Raw genomic sequence first — 22253 nt, forward strand, 5'->3', positions numbered from 1 at the left:
AGGTTCTCGGTAGTCTCTTCACGAGATACCCCCTGATGTCTATGGCTGGGTACGTCACTCTCTTCCCATGCCTCGCCCTGAGGGGCTTTCTGCTGCCTAGCTATCCACCCATTTCTCATGCTTTAGACGTTTCTGCGGAAACCTCTTCTCGGTGCTGCCTCTGAGGAGCGGCATCCTGTTTGTAAGCGTGTTTAGGCCTCTGTTCGTGCATACCTGCGGGTTGGCTGAACAGGGCCTACGCTCCCCTTTGAGAAGGGCGTGAAGTGTTCAGGTGGATATAGCTAAAATTCTTGGCAAAAGGTGAGGATCTCCCTTTCTAACCATCTAGCCGCCCGTTGTGATTGGTCCCCCACCACATTGTGTGTTTTTATTTGATATGTAACCCCTCTTGGATGGGGTTTGCTGCATCGTGGAGCCCTATGCAGTCAGTGATTCGGGTCTTTTGGGTCATTCGAGCAAGCTTTCCTGGGCAGAATGAGTAGGCCCTTTTTCCTCTCAGTAGGTTAAGTGCCTACCCCTTCAACTACTGTGCGTCCCATCACCGTTGGATTAGTCGACCGCGTGCTGTCGCTCAACGTGTTTTTGGTTTCGGTCGCGTTTACGCGCACAGGAACCGTGTCACTCCATCTAAGGCTATGTCCCTTCGGCAGTACAGGTCACGGCCTCGTTTCTGCTCTGAGAAGAGCATGGCAGTGCCTCCCTCTTTGGGATGCTTAGGTACGTCATGCAGAGGTTTCTTCCTCTCGTCACAGAGTATCTATCCTGTGGCTGCTATATGCTTGGACCGTTAATCTTGACCTTTCACCATCAATTTTAGAGTTCATTAATATATCATCCTCAAAAAAGCTTCTTTCCAAAATATACAAAATAATAATAAAATTAGACAACACAACAAGTTTACCATATGCTAAATGGAAATCAGACCTATCTATTGCCCAGATGCTGATTTGGACACAGATGCTGATGCTGATTGGACACAGATCTGCAAAAATATCTATTCCATGACAAAAAATGCCAACCTACAACTTATACAGTATAAGGTACTTCACAGATTTAATCTAACTGGACAGAAATTGTTTAAATGGGATTCATTTTAAAAACATGTTCACATTGCACCCAAAATAACCCAGACACATATGCTCACGTCCTTTGGTATTGCACTCCAATTAAATTTTTTTGGGAAAATGTCATTGAATCACTATCCGTCACTATGGGTTGTCACATCCCAATTTCTCCATCACTTTGTTTGGTAGGTGATATATCCATAATCAACTTAGACAATATAAACAGTCAGTTACTTCTAGTGGCACTAGCTATCGCCAAGAAAACTATCCTCATGAACTTGAAATCAAGAAATTCCATACATATTGCAAGAATCTAGTAATTGACTTTATCACAATGGAAAGTCTATCCAGTTCAGTTAATAGTAATACAGTAGAATCACACCCCTTCTGGTTATCTCTAATAACCTTCCAGCAGTCATAATCTACTGACCTTCTTTGTCTGAGACCAACCACAATGCATCTGCACCTAAACTACTATATGTATTCATTTGAATAATATTTGAGAAGTTTTTGGGAAGGGTGGAGGATAACACTGATAAGTAGCGATGCACCGATACCACTTTTTTCAGTACTCGCCCAATACCAATACTTTTATTTTTGGTACTTGCCGATTCCGAGTACCGATACAGATATTTTAAAATTTACAGGTAGATTTGTAAAATATAGGGTACAGAAACTAAAAGAATATGTATAATGTTAGTTGGTCAACTTTATTTATCAAATACAGTCAAACCAAAATGTATTTAGAACACATTATCAGAAACTGTGTCCTGCACCCACTAGTAAAAAAAAAATAATAAAAATAAATATATATACAAAAATTGTCAAAAGATGGTGTATATCTGCTGTCTGAATAATATTTGGGTTGACTATATATCCCTTAATTATTTTTATTTTTACACTTAATTATGCCCATTAAAATGTGTTTTGTTACTTTCACTGTTTGTTTGTTTTTTTCTTGCTCTATGGTACATCATCTTCAATTTAATAGCATTAAACTGCTCAATTGCAGCGGCTCAGTACTGTACTCACGCCAACCACTCATTATGAATCTCCTAACTCTGATATTTTCAGAATTTTAAGTCACGTTTTTTTATCTGAAATATGCTGCTATTTGGGCTACAATCCAAAGCGACACAAATAATGCAGAATCACTCGTGAAGCAAAACATCGCATCACATTTCACACAGGCTGCTATAGTTTCACTTTCGCCGGATGTTCGTGTATGCTTAAGGTTGAAAAAAAAACAATGTTTATAGCGAATGCCCCTACATATATATATTTTTTTATATCTACGAATTTGTTTTAATCCAAAAGATGCGTGTGCTAAATATGCGAACATCAATGAAGATCACGCAATAGCGCGCGCTCTCTCTCTTTCTCTGTCTCGCACTTTTTCTCTCTCTCCCTCTCTCTATACCGTTAAATAACTTGTGCATTGATTTACTTAAATTGTTTTTGACGTATCTCACAGAACTACAAACTTTCCAGTGATGTCAAGGCGGGAAATTAACTCGACAAGCCCGCACACCTTCGCCACCGCGTGCTCAATCCAATCTGCGTGCTTTGCCTATCAGTTGACGCGCAGCAGCTATACAAGCTTAATACTGAATGTTTAACATTATATTACTTACATACACATACTTCGTAGACATCCTTATACTCTAATGACTCCATTCTGCTGCCTGTTGTTTTGTTGTCGGTGTTTATTTGCCTGCATACGCACTTGTCACATGATGTGGTATCGGCGTTTGGTATCGGGGCATTTTAACAAGTACGAGTACAGGAGCTTCCGGTATCGGTATCGGTGCATCCCTACTGATAAGTAAACACTTAATACAAGGTTTAAGTAAAGGAGGGTAAAACAAAATGTTAATGCTTATTTATATGCTTAAGGGTTTCTTTTTTCTTTTTTCTTTTTCTTTTTTTTCTCTCTCTCTCTCTATTTCTTCTCATCTTACTTTAAAACAGTGGTTCTCAAACCTTTTATACCAAGTACCACCTCAGAAAATATTTCTCTCCAAGTAACGTTACCACCATAATGACCAACATTAAAATACAGTTGCGTGGTGTGCCTAACTATTCAGCTACAACTCTTCACAGTTAAAAAATGAGGCAGTTTTATTCCTAATAAGAATATTTTTTGTTGTCAGCCACTTTAATAGTTTGAATATTAACACTGTATTGTGCTTACAAACAAATAAATAAAAAAAAAACTTAAATAATGATTCAATTAAAATGTGTTTAACTAAAAATTAAATAAAGACTTAAATGTTAATATTAAATATTAAATAAAAATAAAATACTGTACTTAAATGTACAACAATAAATAAATAAAGATTACACTAAAATGTATTTCACCAGTTTTACAGACAAGGCCTAAGCCTATTCCCAGACTAAAATGCAAGTCTTAGCTATTTCAACTGTGTTACAAGCAGTGAGGGACGAGAGGCGAGCGGATCCACATGCGAGCTTTTATTAATGGGACGAGACAGATACATGGTCAATGCAGGCAGGGTAGACAACAAGCAAACAGGAACAACGAAGGCTAAGCACAGTGGGAGTCCGTGAAGCAGGCGTGAGTAGAACCAGGGACGAACGGTATCCGAAACGGGGCAATCCAAGAGAATAATCCAAAAATCTGAGCGATAGTCTGAAAGGTAGGCGGCAGACAAACGTAAACGAGATGGCCAGGCAGGAACGTAAACACAGGGAACTAGAATACTAGGAAACTTGGAAATACTAACAAAACAACCACAACAATCCGTGACCTGCATGGGGAAGGACCGGGGCTTTTATAGCGCCGCTGATTGGTCACAGATGCTGATGCAATCAGCGCGATGGATATTGGGAGATGTAGTCTGGGGTGTAATGCAACAGTCAGTGAGTGATAAGGTGAGAGTGACATCTGGTGGTGAGCGGACAGCGGGACACCGACCAGATTCGTGACAAACTGAAAAAAAAAAACTGCACTGATTGATCCTGAAATACTGTACGTTAGTGGCCTTGTTTCATCTCAAGATGCACACCAGTAATATCTTTTATAAGGCACATTTATAAAAATTACTTTAATGTCCTAATTGAACGATGGTCTAATCCTGGCTTAATCTAAAGCCCTGTCTGTAAAACCATCCCATTGTGTTTAAACATTAATTTTTATTTTATTTAAAGAAGAACCACTGCTTTAAAAGATATGATAATGTGATAACAGATAATTTGATGTGGATGAAGCTGTGATAATTTTGAAGTTTGTAAGATTATGATTAACTGAGATGATTGACTTATGCATTGAGTGTGAAATTCAGCATGGTTGGCTAGACAGTATACAATGACTTAATTGAGAAATTGTCCAGCAACACTGTATAACAATGTGTATCCATTTCAGATTTCCACCAGAGAACCAGGACTCTAAATTTTTTTTGTTGTTGTTGTTTGTTTGTTTGTTTTTAAAGTTTAGTTGTCCGCTTTGTATAATTAAATATTGATAATAATGAGTGTCTGATAAAATTACAGCTGGTGCTCTTCAAAACATGCTGTTTGTTAGGGCTGATTATGGGTTGCAGCTTTTCTGGAGAAATGCTCATTAAAGAATGTTGGTGTTATTTAACTGAAATTTAATTTTTTACAGTAATTAATTATTAATTAAATTTGATAACAGTAATTTTAACAGATTACATGTATATGTTGTTCCTTGTGCATGTGTAATTTTAAATCTTTTGCAGGAAAAGGCAAGTTGGTAATGCTGGTAATAACAGAATTGATCAAAGAATGCAAATATATGGAATGAAGGACAATGTTAAAGAAGTGTTTTCAATGTTGTATATCATATGGATCTTCTTTTAAAATATGTAACAATTTCTGCAACAACTTCTTTTTCAGATGTTTTTAGTTGTCGAATTTATGGAATCAAAGACTGTCAACATTATATCAGAATCATGGTTTGAGGATGGTGTCACTTCATGGCCAAACTATAGAAGTGATGAACGCATAAACAGGGCTGTTCAAAAATGTGAGCAGCCAGGAGCAGACTGGAAAAAATATGATGTTCGTGTCCTCTCAAGAGCTGGTAAGGATCTGCTTTAGAAACAAATTTATTTGTGTTATGAAATACACTGTAAAAAAAAAAAAGTAATTTTATGGAAAATAACTGATTTTTTTCAGGTTGTTTTCTTTTATTTTGAATTGCAGTCAAAATTCTGTAAAATTATCTCTAAATTGAAAACTTGGCTGTTATCTTAAGTATTATGACATTAATTACAAATTACAGTAAGTAACTTTTTTATACTGAAAAACTGCTGTATTTTTATGCAGTATGTTTCCTGTTTTCTTAAATTACAAACAAATAATGTAAAATAAGTTGACAAACACTGTTATTTTACAAGTATTTCCTGAATTTAATGATCAAGCACCTTGACTGTAAAACAAAAGGCAAAAAACGGTCAAATGACTGGCAGCACAGGGTGCCAAACAAAAACCTTAAAATTAAAGTCAAATCTCTTTATATAAATAAGCTAACAACACTGTTAATTTACAGGCATTCCCTAAATTATTACTAACAAACACCTTCACTGTAAAATTAACTCATTACCTAATTAATTAGGTTAATTAGGTAATGACTTTATTTCTTTCATACAAAACTTCTTATTGAGAATTAACAGATGTCTATATGTTAATGTTTTTTTTTTTTTTTTTTTTTGAAAATAATAAAGTTTGAAGTCACCATTGTGGAGATAAGCATTTGCTTTAGTTGGGCTCTTGACCCTTGACTTTAGAACTTCAGTTTTTCATTGGTTGCTGTAACTGTGCTGGTTATTCATGGATGATAACTTATTCACCCTAATAGCTTGACTAACTGAGCATATCAGGAGTGTTATTGCTGCATATGTTAGTTTTACGTTCTGTAGTCTTACAGTGTTCAATCATAACTATTTTTTTTGCACTTTTTTTAATCATATATTGTTAAGTGTTTGTTGCACACAAACATCTAGAATCAACACATGAATCTCAAAAATGGTGACAATCAACAAAAAGCTTATTTTGTGATGTTTAGGGCTAATATTAATATTTTGTTGATCGTCACCATTGTTGAGATTCATATACAGATTCTTGATGTCTGTGACTCTACGTCGTCTTGACTAAATAATTTTCTCAGAAAGACATTACTTTCAAAGTAGCAAAGCGGGATTGGATTTGAATTCTAAGACTACAAAAAGAAAATAATAACCTTAATTATCATGCGAAGAGATTAGCAAATCAAGCCACTATACAACAACAAGATCACCCATAGTGCATAGCCAACTTCATCTCATCAAACTCTTTCTTGTTGGTTTTTCCGTAACGCATGTACTTTAGAAACGCACAGTTACAACAACCAGTAAAAAAAAAAAAGTTATTAAGAAAGACAAGGGTCAAGAGCCCAACTAAAGCAAATGTTTATCTCCACAATGGTGACTTCAAACTTTATTAATTTCAATTAAACATCAACATCTAAACCTCAGTTAATTCTCAATAAGAAGTTTTGAATGAAAGAAACAAAGTCAGACTGGTTTGTATTAAGTGAAGATGCTGAAATCTAGAGAGATTTGTTAGTGTTTAATGTTCTTTTGGGATTTAAAGGGTTCCTGTTGTCTGAGTTTTGAAGTTACCATTGTGCTGAAGAGTAGAGCATGTGCTTTAGTCCAGAAGAAGAAAATAAAGTGCTCATGGTATACTGCATGTGATTTTTTTTTTATTATTAAAAGCTGTGATTGTGGAGATTATGATGTAGTGATAGTTAAAATAGTTAGTTATTGTATGTGTGCTGCTGCTAGCTAGTGGTTAACTACAAAAAAAAAAAAAAAAAAATTCATAGAGAATGTTTCATGATGATATTCCAGACAATAAAGTAACATTTTTCAAAAAGAAAAAAGCATTCAAGAAAATGTAGGATAGTTGACATTGATTTTACAGTTTTTGTTTGTTTGGAAGCTCATTCTGCCAGTCATTGACCGTTTTTTAAAAAAGGTCTTCAACCATTATTTCCATTAATGGTAAACGTTTGGCACCCTGTGCTGACATGCATTTCACAATACTATTATCTATTAGCACAAACCTAAACTGTGTTTGTCTGAATTGGCCGCAGTTAGAGGAAATAACCGCGATCAGATAGTTATTTAATAATCGCAACAGGCCTAGTTGTGAGTGGGGTGTCTAACCCTATTCCTGCCCCTGCGTTAATTGTGTTAAATATTTTTAATATGTTAAGCTGAAAAAATGAATCGCTACATATATATATATGTATGTATGTATGTATACATTGGGGCAAAATGTAGTCAGCCACCAATTGTGCAAGTTCTCCCACTCAAAAAGATGAGAGAGGCCTGTAATTTTCATCATAGGTATACCTCAACTATGAGAGACAAAATGAGAAAAAAAATCCATAAAATCACATTGTCTGATTTTTAAAAATTTATTTGCAAATTATGGTGGAAAATAAGTATTTGGTCACCTACAAACAAGCTGGATTTCTGGCTCTCACAGACCTGTAACTTCTTCTGTAAGAGGCTCCTCTGTCCTCTGTTTGAACTCATTATCAGTATAAAAGACACCTGTCCACAACCTCAAACAGTCACACTCCAAACTCCACTATGGCCAAGACCAGAGAGCTGTCAAAGGACACCAGAAACAAAATTGTAGACCTGCACCAGGCTGGGAAGACTGAATCTGCAATAGGTAAGCAGCTTGGTGTGAAGAAATCAACTGTGGGAGCAATTATTAGAAAATGGAAGACATACAAGACCACTGATAATCTCCCTCGATCTGGGGCTCCACACAAGATCTCACCCCGTGGGGTCAAAATGATCACAAGAACGGTGAGCAAAAATCCCAGAACCACACGGGGGGGCCTAGTGAATGACCTGCAGAGAGCTGGGACCAAAGTAACAAAGGCTACGCCTCCAGGGACTCAAATCCTGCAGTGCCAGACGTGTCCCCTTGCTTAAGCCAGTACATGTCCAGGCCCGTCTGAAGTTTGCTAGAGAGCATTTGGATGATCCAGAAGAGGACTGGGAGAATGTCATAAGGTCAGATGAAACCAAAATAGAACTTTTTGGTAAAAACTCTACTCGTCGTGTTTGGAGGAGAAAGAATGCTGAGTTGCATCCAAAGAACACGATACCTACTGTGAAGCATGGAGGTGGAAACATCAGGCTTTGGGGCTGTTTTTCTGCAAAGGGACCAGGACGACTGATCTGTGTAAAGGAAAGGATGAATGGGGCCATGTATCATCAGATTTTGAGTGAAAATATCCTGACTAAATACTTTTTTGCCCGACTGTATGTATATATATATATATATATATATATATATATATATATACATATATATATAGTGTGACACGTCTCCCGAGCTCTCGTCAGCGTCGCCCTGGCAACGGATTCACCACACCTGCAACACGCCATCACACGCCGATCAGGCACAGCTGCAGCCACTTACCTGGCCAGATAAGAAGAGCTGCTGGAAGCACAGAGGGGGAGATCGCTCTCCTCATGGTGACAGACACTAACGCTCTTTCTCCCTTGTACCCACAGACAGCAGCTCGTGACCTGATCGGCCTCACCCCCACTGAGACAAGCACCGAGCACAGAGAGCACTGCAGCACGCACAGGGGAAAGGCAACAGAGTTTATTGCATGTTTTTGTTTGAACTGCCAATAAAATCCACCCTCCGGGGCTTGCACTGTCATCACCTGGTTGTGTAATTCTTCACCGTGCGACATCTGGTGGAGAATGACTGATTTTTTTTTCCCCGTATTTGTTAATTTTTTCAGTGCACCGGAAAACCGGACAGTGCTCCTCCCCAAGCATGGAGGAAATCTTAAAGTGTCTCACCGAAGTCAGCGTACGACAACAGCAAATAATGGAGCACATTGCTAGCCGCCAGGGGGCGACGGAGGAAGGACTCGCTGCCCTCCGCCTCTCCGACGCTCAGCACGCTCCGCTACCCGACCCACGGGTTAAGGTGACCCAACTTATGCAAAAGTTAACAAGTCATGATGATGTAGAACTTTATCTGCAGATGTTTGAGACGATTGCCGTCCGGGAAGGATGGGACAAAGAGGAATGGGCGCGGTTGCTGGGTCCGCTGCTCACGGGCGAGGCGCAGAGGGCTTACTTCGCACTACCCGCTGACTCTATAGAGAATAACGACGACCTGAAGCGAGAAATTCTCGGCCGCCTAGGTCTCTCCCCTATTTCTGCCGCCCAACAGTTTCAAGACTGGGAGTACAAAGCTCGCCGCCCAGCCCGCGCCCAAGCTGCCGAACTTGCCCAACTCGCCCATCACTGGTTGTTGACTGGAAACCCCACCGTCATCCAGGTAGCGGAGCGTGTCATCATTGACCGGTTCCTCAGAGCTCTCCCCCCTGCCGCAAGAAGAGCGGTGAGCATGAGGAACCCTTCCACCGTCGCAGAGTTGGTTGAATCCATCGAGTTGGCGGAGGCAGTGCATCACCGTGACCCAGGGGAGCGAGCACTGTCCTTCCCTCGGAGGGTGGTCCAGGAGCGGCGCACGCCCGAGGGCACCTCGCGACACGTGCACAGGCCCGCGGCTCCCGGTCCTGCCGATGAACCCATGCCCACCGAGGAACCTCTACCACCTGCACGAGCTTGGCTGGCTGGCTGTATTGTTCATCGAGAGCCACCACGAGGTGCACCGCGAGCGAAGGTCAAGCTGAACGGACGCCCAGTCATCGTCCTCCTAGACTCCGGCAGCACCATCAGTCTCGCCCAAGCCGCCATCCTGCAACCCCACCAAAACTCTAAAGCGTTATTACCCATCACGTGTGTCCACGGTGACACCCGCCATGTCCCAGCGCGGCATGTCAACATAGCTGCAGCCACCGGCTCCTGGCCTGTAGAACTGGGGATCATTGAGGACCTACCGGTCCCCTTACTGCTTGGAAGAGACTGGCCCGGCTTTGATCAGCTTCTCCGCTGCAGCACCCAGCCAGCCCGCTCGACCGGGAGCCGCCAGCAGCGCCGAGTCGGAAGGAAACCACCACGCCCGGCCCTGTTAGCTTCGGACAGCGGGAGAGATGGTGAGTCCCCCTCCCAAAATTCTAACGTGTTCTTTGACGTGTTCCAGCAGGTAACAGGAGGGGGCTCTTTTGCCAAGGCACAAAGAGAAGATGATCGACTTAAAAACTGCTGGAACCAAGTGCGTGTACTTGAAGGCCAGGAACATCAGCCTGCACCCCATCCTCTCCCGCATTTCATCGTCCAAAACGGCCTGTTGTACTGTGTCGCAGAGCGGAGGGGGGAGAGGAAACAGCTGCTAGTAGTCCCGAAGAGCAAAACGGAAGTGGTAATGGAGTTGGCACACGCGCATCCAATGGCCGGGCATCTGGGAGCAGCCAACACCGTCCAGCGTCTCCGTGATCGTTTTCACTGGCCCGGCCTCGATGGAGATGTCAAAAGATTCTGTCAAGCGTGCCCAACCTGCCAACGAACAGCACCCCGAATGCCTCCCCCCAGCCCGCTGATTCCGCTACCCATCATTGAGGTGCCCTTCGAGCGGATTGGAATGGATCTGGTAGGACCGCTGCCAAAGTCTGCCCGGGGCCACGAGCACATCCTAGTGGTGGTGGATTACGCAACCAGGTTTCCCGAAGCCATCCCCCTACGGAAAGCCACCGCTAAGAACATCGCACAAGAGCTGTTTCTCCTCTGCACCCGTGTCGGCATCCCCTCCGAGATACTGACTGACCAAGGGACCCCCTTCATGTCAAGACTCATGGCTGACCTCTGCCGGCTGCTGCGGGTAAAACAGCTCAGGACCACGGTATACCACCCTCAAACGGACGGCCTGGTCGAACGTTTTAATCAGACCCTTAAACAGATGCTAAAGAGAGTGGCTGCTGAAGATAGAAAGGATTGGGACCTGCTGATTCCGTATGTTCTATTTGGAATCCGCGAAGTTCCCCAAGCCTCCACCAGGTTCACCCCATTTGAACTCCTCTTCGGCAGGCAGCCTAGAGGGCTCCTGGATGTCACCAAGGAGGCATGGGAGCAGCAGCAGCCGGCACCTCTCCGCTCGGCGATCGAACACGTCAGAGAGATGCGCGAGCGGATCGAGAGGGTCATGCCATTGGTCAAGGAACATCTGACGAAGGCGCAGCAGTCCCAACAACGCCGGTAAGACCGGGCGGCGCAACCACGGGAGTTCCATCCTGGTGACCGGGTAATGGTACTGGTTCCCACCAGCGCATGTAAGTTCCTCGCAAACTGGCAGGGGCCATACACCATCACGGAAAGAATTGGACCGGTAACTTACCGTCTGCGCCAACCTGGAAGACGAAGAGAGGAACAGATTTATCACATCAACCTACTAAAGCGTTGGGTGGGAACCAGGGACCAGCTTGCCGCACTCGCCGTCACCGACCCCGTGGTTGTCGACATGGGAGGAGAACTTTCGGCCGCCCAACGTACCGAGCTACAACATCTGGTCAGTCAGTTCTCCGATGTGTTCTCGACTCGCCCTGGGCGGACCTCCATCATCGAGCATGATATCCGCACACCACCCGGGGTCATTGTCAGGCAGCGGCCCTATCGGGTCCCTGAGGCTCGGAGACAGGCCATTGAGGATGAGATCCAAGAGATGCTGAAGTTAGGAATAATAGAGCCATCTCGCAGCGCCTGGTCCAGCCCCATCGTAATGGTACCTAAGCCCGACGGCTCCCTCCGCTTTTGTAATGATTTCCGCCGTCTCAACGAGGTCTCCGAGTTTGACAGCTACCCCATGCCCCATGTGGATGAGTTGCTGGAACGCCTGGGGAGGGCCCGGTTCATTTCAACACTCGATCTCACAAAGGGGTACTGGCAAGTAACACTCACTAAATCCGCTAAACCTAAAACTGCTTTTTCCACCCCTAGTGGCCACTGGCAATACCGGACCCTCCCCTTTGGCCTCCACGGGGCGCCAGCGACCTTCCAACGCATGATGGACGTCCTGCTCCGCCCCCACCAGTCCTATGCTGCGGCGTACCTTGACGACGTCGTCATACACTCGGAGACCTGGGAGGAACATCTGGGATGGCTGCGGAGGGTGCTGACGGAACTACGCCGGGCTGGGCTTACCGCCAACCCCCGCAAATGCCATCTTGCCCTCGCAGAAGCTCAGTACCTGGGGTTCCAAGTCGGCCGGGGGCTGATCCGGCCTCAGCAGCGGAAAGTGGAGGCCATCCTCAACACCCCCCTTCCTAGGACCAAGACCCAGGTGCGAGCTTTCTTGGGGTTGGCGGGGTACTACCACTGCTTTATTCCTAACTTCTCTACGCTAGCATCTCCCCTGACAGACCTGACAAGGAAGGGGCAGCCGGAGAAGGTGCAGTGGAACGCAGCACGTGAAGAGACATTCCGGAGGGTCAAGGCCGCCCTCACCTCCGAGCCGGTCCTCCGAGCTCGGGATTTCAGCTGCCCCTTCCTGCTGCAAACCGACGCTTCCGACACGGGCCTGGGCGCGGTCCTCTCCCAGGTCCAAGAGGGCGAGGAACATCCAGTCGTGTACATCAGCAGGAAGCTGACCACAGCAGAGTCCAAGTATGCCGCCGTGGAGAAGGAAGCCCTGGCCATCAAGTGGGCAGTCCTGGAGCTGCGTTACTACCTGCTGGGCCGCCGCTTCACTCTGTTGACAGACCACGCCCCCCTACAGTGGATGTCCCGAGCTAAAGACACCAACGCCAGAGTGACGCGGTGGTTCCTTGCGCTCCAGGACTTCAACTTCACAGTGAAACACCGGGCCGGGGCCGACAACGCAAACGCAGACGGACTCTCCAGGCTGTGGTCAGCTTTTGCAGGTCTGTCAGGGCGCACTCCCCGCCCCCCCCTATATTCCCCATACTACGCTAACGTCTCTCGTTGCAGGACCAGCTCGACGCTTAGGGGGGGGGGAGTGTGACACATCTCCCGAGCTCTCGTCAGCGTCGCCCTGGCAACGGATTCACCACACCTGCAACACGCCATCACACGCCGATCAGGCACAGCTGCAGCCACTTACCTGGCCAGATAAGAAGAGCTGCTGGAAGCACAGAGGGGGAGATCGCTCTCCTCATGGTGACAGACACTAACGCTCTTTCTCCCTTGTACCCACAGACAGCAGCTCGTGACCTGATCGGCCTCACCCCCACTGAGACAAGCACCGAGCACAGAGAGCACTGCAGCACGCACAGGGGAAAGGCAACAGAGTTTATTGCACGTTTTTGTTTGAACTGCCAATAAAATCCACCCTCCAGGGCTTGCACTGTCATCACCTGGTTGTGTAATTCTTCATCGTGCGACTATATATATATATATATAAATATATAAATAGACATACATACATATATATGTGTGTGTGTGTGTGTGTGTGTGTGTGTGTGTATATATATATATATATATATATATATATAATGGTTTACTGTCAGTTATTTGTGTCTTATTTCTATCATCTATCTCTATTAATTGTGGAGCACTGGCTGTTTGTCAGACTCCTTGTGCAAACAAAAATGGATTATTACAATCAATGGCAAAATGAATGTTTGGAATGTAAACTGATATTTTCTACTGACACTACAGCAGAAGATAGAAATAACAGATTAAACAATTTTTTAGCTGGTGAAACTACTAGTAGCCTAAGACTTCCACACAGTATATAAATATGTATGTGTGTGTGTGTGTGTGTGTGTAAAATATGTAAATATGAGTATAGGTGTACAGTGCATATATATAGCACATAGTCACTGAGGAGTTAAAATAGAGAAGTCTAAAATCTTCCTGGTAGACATACTTGAGTTTGTCCAGTGAGCAGGTTGAATTCAACAGTTTTTCAGTGAGTAGTTTGACTCCTGAGTCTCCTGGGTGATTGTAACTCAGATCCAGCTCTTTCAGGTGTGAGGGGTTTGAACTCAGAGCTGAAGACACATAACAACAGCCTTTCTCTGTCACCATACAGCCAGACAATCTGAAAACACAGCAATAGTTCACGTGACAATCAGACAAATCTCTCACACATTTTAGCCATTAATTATTCCTATAGGGTTGTGTTATGAACAAATGTATATGGAAAAAATATTAAATGTCATGTACACATTATAAATCATATGATGGAAATGCTGTCCAATGGAGTTGTGTCACCAGTGTTACTGGGAAAACATCACTAAAAAAAAAAATAGTTTAACGTAAAAAACAGGGACTAATAGGTGAAGAGTGAAATTGGCTTTTGTGTATTATTTCCACCCATTACTGAAGAAACCAGCTTCTGTTTGTTACTAAAGGGATAGTTCACCAAAAATGAAAATTTGATGTTTATCTGCTTACCCCCAGGGCATCCAAGATGTAGGTGACTTTGTTTCTTCAGTAGAACACAAACAAAGATTTTTATCTCAAACCATTGCAGTCTGTCAGTCATATAATGGCAGTCAAAGGCTACCAAATCTTTGAGAGTTAAAAAAACATACACAAACAAAACCAAATTAAACCCTGCGACTCGTGATGATACACTGATGTCCTATAACACAAAACGATCAGTGCGTGAGAAACTGAACAGTATTTAAATCATTTTTTATTTTACCTCTAATTCACCGGCTTCAGTTTCTCACACAAACTCATCGTTTCGTGTCTTAGGACATCAGTGTATCATCACAAGTTTAATTTACAGGGTTTAATTTGGTTTTTTACTCTCAAAGATTTGGTAGCCTTTGACTGCCATTATATGACTGACAGACTGCAACGGTTTGAGATAAAAATCATAGTTTGTGTTCTACTGAAGAAACAAAGTCACCTACATCTTGGATGCCCTGGGGGTAAGCAGATAAACATCGAATTTTCATTTTTGGGTGAACTATCCCTTTAAAGGCTGACTTATTTCAAAATAACTATTTCTGACAAGAAAATGCAACCAATGCATATTATTTACATGTAGCATGTCAGGTCTATGTAGTATGTAAGACACTTTTAGCACATTTTGGAGCATTAGGTAATGTATCACAGACATTTCTCATATATCTCATATCTCATTCCTTGAACACAGTGTTAATCAGAATCCACTCACTGCTCAAAACACCAGAGTTTTGTTTAGTGCTGAGTTATGCCAGCTTACAAATCCTCTCATTATAACAAACTAAGTGTAGACATGGTGCACATAAGAGATTCATTGTGCAGTGTAGGGAGCTTCTGTAAGTCAGAAATATACAGGGGCATTACTTTGCTGTAAGCATCCACTGTAGATAGTATATTTAATGGGTTCTACATTGTCTTTTGTCGAGTAGTGTTCGCCGTGGCTTTTGTCAGCTTATTGAATTAAGTTACCGAATTAAAATAATTTTTTAACGTTTATCTTATATTAACATAAGGTTAACTATTGTGAAATTTTGTTCAGGTGTTAGTATAATGTTGGCCAGTAGCCAACAGGTTGTAGGTTTGGCAGATGGCTGTGTATTCTTTGGCTGCATGTTTTTTTCTCCATTATGTTTCTGTTGCCAATAGATTGTTTGTGAGGATAAATCCAGTCGATACAACATAATGCACTGCAAAACATCCTAAGACAGGAGAAACGGTGAAGATGCACTGTTCCAGCAGTGGAAGACTGTATTTTTACAGTCTTCCACTTATCATGTATTATTATGTATAAGTGTTATACATGCATTGTTTTAAATAAAGTATTAGATATTTTGTAATTATTGTGTCTGTTTTAATTGAATGCCAGTAGTACCTATGTAGAGTAAAATAAAATAAATTTAAATAAATTCAATATAAAAATGATAAAATCTACTTAAATCTATATTAAAAATTAATGTATTACAGTAGTACACTGATGAATTTGACTTTTTTAATAATATTTGGCTGTTAGTATTTTACAGTTTGCAACTGTAAAACCTAATTATAGTAACTTACTGGCAACAGTGTTTCCAGTAAGTTACTGTAAAAACCCTTTGAATTGTCTAACAGTGTGGCCTTAACACTATTGCCTGATTTTGCTCTATTTCGGTAACGAAAATAGTTTTAAACAAAGTCACAGCTAAGCTGCTACACATCTCCAAGCGAACAACGTACATATATATATATATATGTATATGTATATAAAGCAGCTCCTTGTCTTTAGAATGTATGAACATGGAGTTGGAACATGACCTGAATGTATGTGTATATATATATATATATATAGTCTTTAGGAGCTGCTTGTACACATGTAACATAAAACCTGAATGTGCTCATGGAATTGCATTCATGGTCATTTCTTGTCTTTTTTGTTTTCTCTAGTGATGAGATGCTGATGATAATAATAATAATAATAATAAAGATAATAATAATATCTAGTGATTAGGTGATTAGGATGGACAATAAAAAAATATATATATTTAAAATAAACAGATGTTTGATGCATGTTGCATTTTCAAATTCAGAGAGACACTAAAAACACTGGATTATGAGCTGCTTGCATGCTAATTAACATAGGCTTTACAGTTTAAGCACTACATATTTTGTTAATGAGTCATTCCATGAAAATGGCACAATTTGAGTCCCTCTCACCTCTTATGGTGTATTTCATCTATTGGGTCACCAAACTTTATATTTAAACAGCTTTACATATATATTGAAATGCACCCTTTAATACAGTGTAAAAAAACGGAACAAATTTTTATCTTTTTATGAGAAATAATACAGTTTTTTCATTTGACACCACCTATTTTGTCATGTCCCTCATGGCCTTGATGAAAGTTTACTTTGTAAATACCAAATAATACTATTTAAAAAGTCAATAAATTTTGATATCAACCTAAACATCTATTTGTGCTCTTTTGCTGGTAATGTTTCTTTTTTTTTAATTTAATTGTTAATTATTCATTAAAATTACACAATTATTTCTCTACCTGAGTAACCCCTCAACCCCGTTACACGAATGATCCCACCCCCATAAATACAATGGTGTGATCCAGAATTCCATATACATCAGGAAGTGACATCACTGAAGTCTTTTGGACAACAGGACCACAGAAACAGGCAAGTTGCTCCCATTTTTTCCTTTATTTTAGTCATTTATCTTGTGATACTGTGGTCGTCAAACTCAATGACTCAACACCGTAACATGAAAAAAAGATATAAAACTATTACTTATGAAAAAGTTTTTTGTTATTTCATGAATATATGGTGATTTTGAATTTCATGCATGCCATGTGCTCTCTGTCTGGTATTCACTACATTGAGCAGCGGCCATTTTGTGCAAAAATCTCAACCCCGTCACACTCAACCCCGTTATGTTTTTGATTGTTTTTGATTGTAACGGGGTTGTAAGATTGTGATGGGGTTGAGATTTTAATACTTTGGTTGTTATTGGATGATATCCTCTGGTACCTGTTTGATGATGTCCTTGAACTCATTCCACCCCCACAGACTGTGACAAAGCGCCATGTGGAAGTCTTGAAAGAGGTGTGGAACCGACTCAAAAGATGAATTCATGAAACAAAAGGCACATTTATGCATATATACAGACACACACACTGATGCAGGCACACACATGCAAAAACACTCTGACATGGACACAGACACAGGCGCTGATACAGACACATTGAAATCGTTAACTGATTGTTATTGTTATTAGTTCAACCAGTTCATCAAGTTTAATTGTATGTTATCAGAGCAAGGATGAGGTGACTTTTAGCACACCTCATGAGGCGCTCTTATGCCTAGACACACACACACACACACACACATTATGTTACATTTGATCAATTCACTTTACAATGTTTGTTAGTTGTTAATATGCTGTTGTGGTTGTTTTTACTTTAGATTAATAAAACTTAATTCTACTGCAATTTGTATCTGGTATCCTTCCTATGGTTACAAAATGAGATATAATGCTAATGGAAAGTCCTATACATTGAATTTGAGAGTAAACAACTGTTTATATGTAAAGCTGTATTTGTCTCTTCAACCCCGTTACCATCTTCAACCCTGTTATGCTAGTCTCCCTACATTTTCATATATTATTTTCTTAAAATGTTGAAAAAATAATTTAATGTTTGCTGATTTGTGTCTAAAATATTGAGCGCTATCATATGATCATTGATTTTGATTACAATTCTTAGTTAAACAAAATTTTTGATGAAAAATGACAAGATTGCTTTCACTTATTAGTTACATTTCAGGATTTAAGAGAGTAAAAATGTGTGATTTTATGTCATTTTTCTATTTAAAATTATTGAATTAGTATGGGGGACATCTGATTAATGTAAACATATTGATTTCTTTAGAAATATATTTTATGATAATATTCAGAGAGCCTCCAAAGTGTCCATAACGGGGTTGAAGAATTACAGTCACCACATCTTGAAAATATGATCAATAATAAAAGAAAACTAATGCCTGAGATGGGAAAATGCATTTTTCTGATAGTTAAATATATCCTTAATGATGTGGGATATACATACACCAAGTCTACTGGGTGAAAACAGTCTATGACGTCATTAACGGAACACCATATGTTTAACCTCCTGGGGTTTTTCATGACACGAGCAAAAAGAACCTAAAATGCTCCCTCATTTTTGATCGTACATATAAAAGTAATACATCATTTAAATCTGTAGAGGATCTACTTTTATTTGAGTACACTCACAATATCAACAAAACATTATGCTTTTGCAAAACAAGGAAAATAAAAGGTGCGCATTCAGCATTCTCCGTCTCCACACGTAAGGTTTTTAAATGCCTCATTAAAATGAACCAAAACTCAGCGAATACGTGACGCACACACATGAGAGATATATCTATAGAAAGCTTGATATTTTTACTTTTAGATGAAGCCCTTCTTGCTGAAAACAAATATTCTCTGATGAAGTAATTCGCATGAAACCAACTCGATGTTCAATCTCTCCCTCTGCTTCATTATTTTTAATTAGATCACGCCCAGGAGATGCTTTTGCTTTCATAGTGTAATCGCCACGTGAGGGCGCGCGACAAACGGAACCGCCCACATCACTGTAAACAAAGCGCCGAGACCTTTTCTTACCCAAGTACATCTGGGCTACTTGTCGTTTCTGTAAGAAGATGTGTTGGAACAAGAATTCAGAGGAAGAACAACATGTGACACACGGCGCGATCCATCAGAGGAGATATTTACATGAGTAAGTCTTTCTTTTATTAGTCTGCTTGCGTTAGTTGTTACTGTGCTACTGTGACAGAACTTGTACACATTTTATTAGTTAGACTTTTTTTTCAAACTATAATTCATGACTACAGCAAGTGAAACATCATGAAGTACGTTTAATTTCATTGTATCAAAATGTCTCACGACGGCAGGATGTTTTTTTAATGTTCTGTAGAATAGAAAACGATGCGATATAAAGGTAATAGTGTTTACACTTACGCTTAACAATAATAATATAGTTTCCCAAATATAAAACGTTTTTGTATTGTATAATACATACAAAGCATGCTTATGTTTATGACTTAAAGATCATATTATTTAGTTATTTATTTGTCGTATAACAATAGGATGTAATATGAGTGTTTACATTGAGTGTATGTTTAGACCATGTTTATCAATACTCTGCTCTCGAATAGATGTTTAACGTGAAAAAACAATAATTATTACTTATATATAGATATAAAATGTTGTTTTACGTTAGTACAAATGCACGAGTCTATGGCTACAAACTCATACACTATATATATATATATATATATATATATATATATTACAGATGCTCCTGATATTAACATGCTCACAGATGTTTTTTTTACATTGTTTGTTTTTTAGTGAGCTGATACCTGCACAACAGATGAATCCTGCTGTATTTCAAACTGAGAGCGTTGTACTAACATCAGGTGTTCAACTACACATATTGTAGTTCCTTGACTACTGATGATGAGTTTAGAGATATCAGGTAAGATTTACTTTGTTCATTTGTTGAACAGAATTCAGAAAACAGTTTTCAGAAACTACACAAAGTCTGTTCACATCTCTGTGGTTAGATCAGGGTGTTCAGTTGTGTGTATTTGACCTTCATTATGTATATTTTGATGATACTGTGTTGTAAATAAAATACAAACAATCTAAAACTCCATTCTTTGAATCTCTCATTGTTTCTATCTGACAGTCACAGTGTCATTGATGGGCCATTAGGGAGGGCTCTTTGTCTCTCACGTGTGAATTGCTAAATATTCATGGGTCATTGCCACTCCTTCGCATATTCCCTTTTGATCACAAAACATGTCTTAGAAAATTTACATCAATATATTGTTTTCTCTGTGAACGAGATGATTTTCACATCATTTTGTTGAAAAAACTTTAGCCTACCACATCCAGTTCTCAAAAGCCTTGTGAACTAATGTTCTGAATGTGTTTCATGGCCTTATTTCAGTGACTTAAAGATTTTAGTTTTTCACTAACCACGCATAAATGTTGTTTTCTCAAAAACACAAACATGTACATTGATGTTGCTTACATATTATTGAAGCCCAGTTTGTGCTGATTACAGTGTAACCAGACTTTAGCCATGAATATGTTTTTAAGATACTGAAAAAAGCACAGATGTGAGGGGATGTCAAAACTTCTCCAGGGCCCCAAAACACCCTCAGACCCCAGAGGATTAAAAGTGCACCTGCAATATATGTGATGAGTTTTTTGTCCTCAGGAGCTGCTTGTCTGTATACACATGTAACATAAACCCTTAATTAGGGTGACCATAATTCCTCTTTTCAGTGGACATGTCATCTTTTTGGACCTAAAAAAAATGTGTCCGGCCAGGACTTCTAAATTGCCCAAAATGTCCGGGATTCAGCTTTTGCTTTCTACAGGCATTATACATTGTGTGCGTTTTTGTATAAAACCCTCACAAGTGACTGTTTTCTTAATCCTGCTCCCGCAAACATTTTAATATTGATGATAATTTGTGTGCATCAAGAAGTTGCTATCAATATGCAGCATTTAAAAATATTTAAAACACTTTGGATGCAGCTCATGTTCGATGTAGGGTTGTCAAATCTACATTTTTTTTTTCCACGGAACTGGGCTGATTTTAAACTGTTGCGGTGGGTTGATTTTATACCATGGGTTAAAGGTTCAAATATTGCATAAATTACATTTGATTGAAATGCTTGTATTGAAATATTTTGCATTCTACCTATGATAAAACGGTAGATATACATTTTGTGAATCTGTGTTTATGATTTTAGCTGTGTTTTTAGCTGTGTTTATGATCAACCTGTATTGTCATCATCTGCATTTATGATCAATCTGCATAAATTCAACATAGGCTTGACAGTTTTATAAACACTAAATATTTTGTTAATTGATTTGATTGAAAACCATGTACCTCAGTATCTCCAGCTGACAGTTTGGACTTTTCAGTCCATCAGTAAGAAGTTTCACTCCAGAATCCTGCAGGTCATTGTTACTCAGGTCCAGCTCTCTCAGGACAGAGTTTGAGGATTGTAAAACCGATGATAAACTTTCACATGACTGAGTGTTAAGATTACATCCACATAACCTGTTTAAAGAACAAAACAAAGAACTATGATGAAAACAAGTAAATGAATGTTTCAGTAACTAAATTTTTCATAAAACATCTGTTACAGCAATGCATGGAAGGAAAAGTTGGTCCAATGGCAGCAAGTGCATTTTTGGCAAGATACTTTCACCTGGCTGTTGTGAAGTGTCTACAAGAATTAAGCATTGCTAATCGAGACATTATTGTGTTTGACACTGATAACGCTGCCTACATGAAGAAGGCTTTTGTTGCTGCACTTCAGTCATTATTCCCAAACTCCTTGCAAATTAAATGCATGGCCCACATCATGAACCTCATCGGGACTCTACAGAGGAGTTCATAGAGTTGGACATGGAGGTAGGCCTGAATCAAATACAAATCTCTGTACAAGAGTAAGTATAAGTAAAATTATTCTTTGTTGACCTGTCAGACTTCCTTCCAATTCAAAATATCATAGATCAAACAATATCACAGCCTAGTTGTGTACTTTTTTTTTCTTAATTTTAAGAATTTTAATTACATGTAATGTATTGGTGTGAACACTGTATGCTTGGCCTCATTTTGACTTTCATTTTTCATCCCCAGATGTGTGGCAGATGTTCACTGCCATCGGTGGTAAAGGTTCATGAGACACTTAAGAGACACTTCAAGGTCATCCTCCAGCCTCTCAACATCTTCCATAGTGGATG

The 22253-nt window shown here is 40.3% G+C and overlaps 1 protein-coding gene across 1 annotated transcript in view; it reads right to left on the reverse strand.

Annotated features, from left to right (window-relative positions):
* The window catches only part of LOC127157703 (NACHT, LRR and PYD domains-containing protein 3), a 48603-nt gene that overhangs the window by 9410 nt on the left and 16940 nt on the right, over window positions 1-22253 (reverse strand). Inside the window, exons 4-5 of the mRNA XM_051100962.1 lie at window positions 21391-21564; window positions 13866-14039 (exon numbers count right to left, since the gene is read on the reverse strand). Of these exons, the coding sequence (XP_050956919.1) occupies window positions 13866-14039; window positions 21391-21564 (348 nt within the window). The remainder of the gene's footprint in view (window positions 1-13865; window positions 14040-21390; window positions 21565-22253) is intronic.

This window comes from Labeo rohita, unplaced genomic scaffold (genome assembly GCF_022985175.1).
Source record: "Labeo rohita strain BAU-BD-2019 unplaced genomic scaffold, IGBB_LRoh.1.0 scaffold_117, whole genome shotgun sequence".
Lineage (NCBI taxonomy): Eukaryota > Metazoa > Chordata > Actinopteri > Cypriniformes > Cyprinidae > Labeo > Labeo rohita.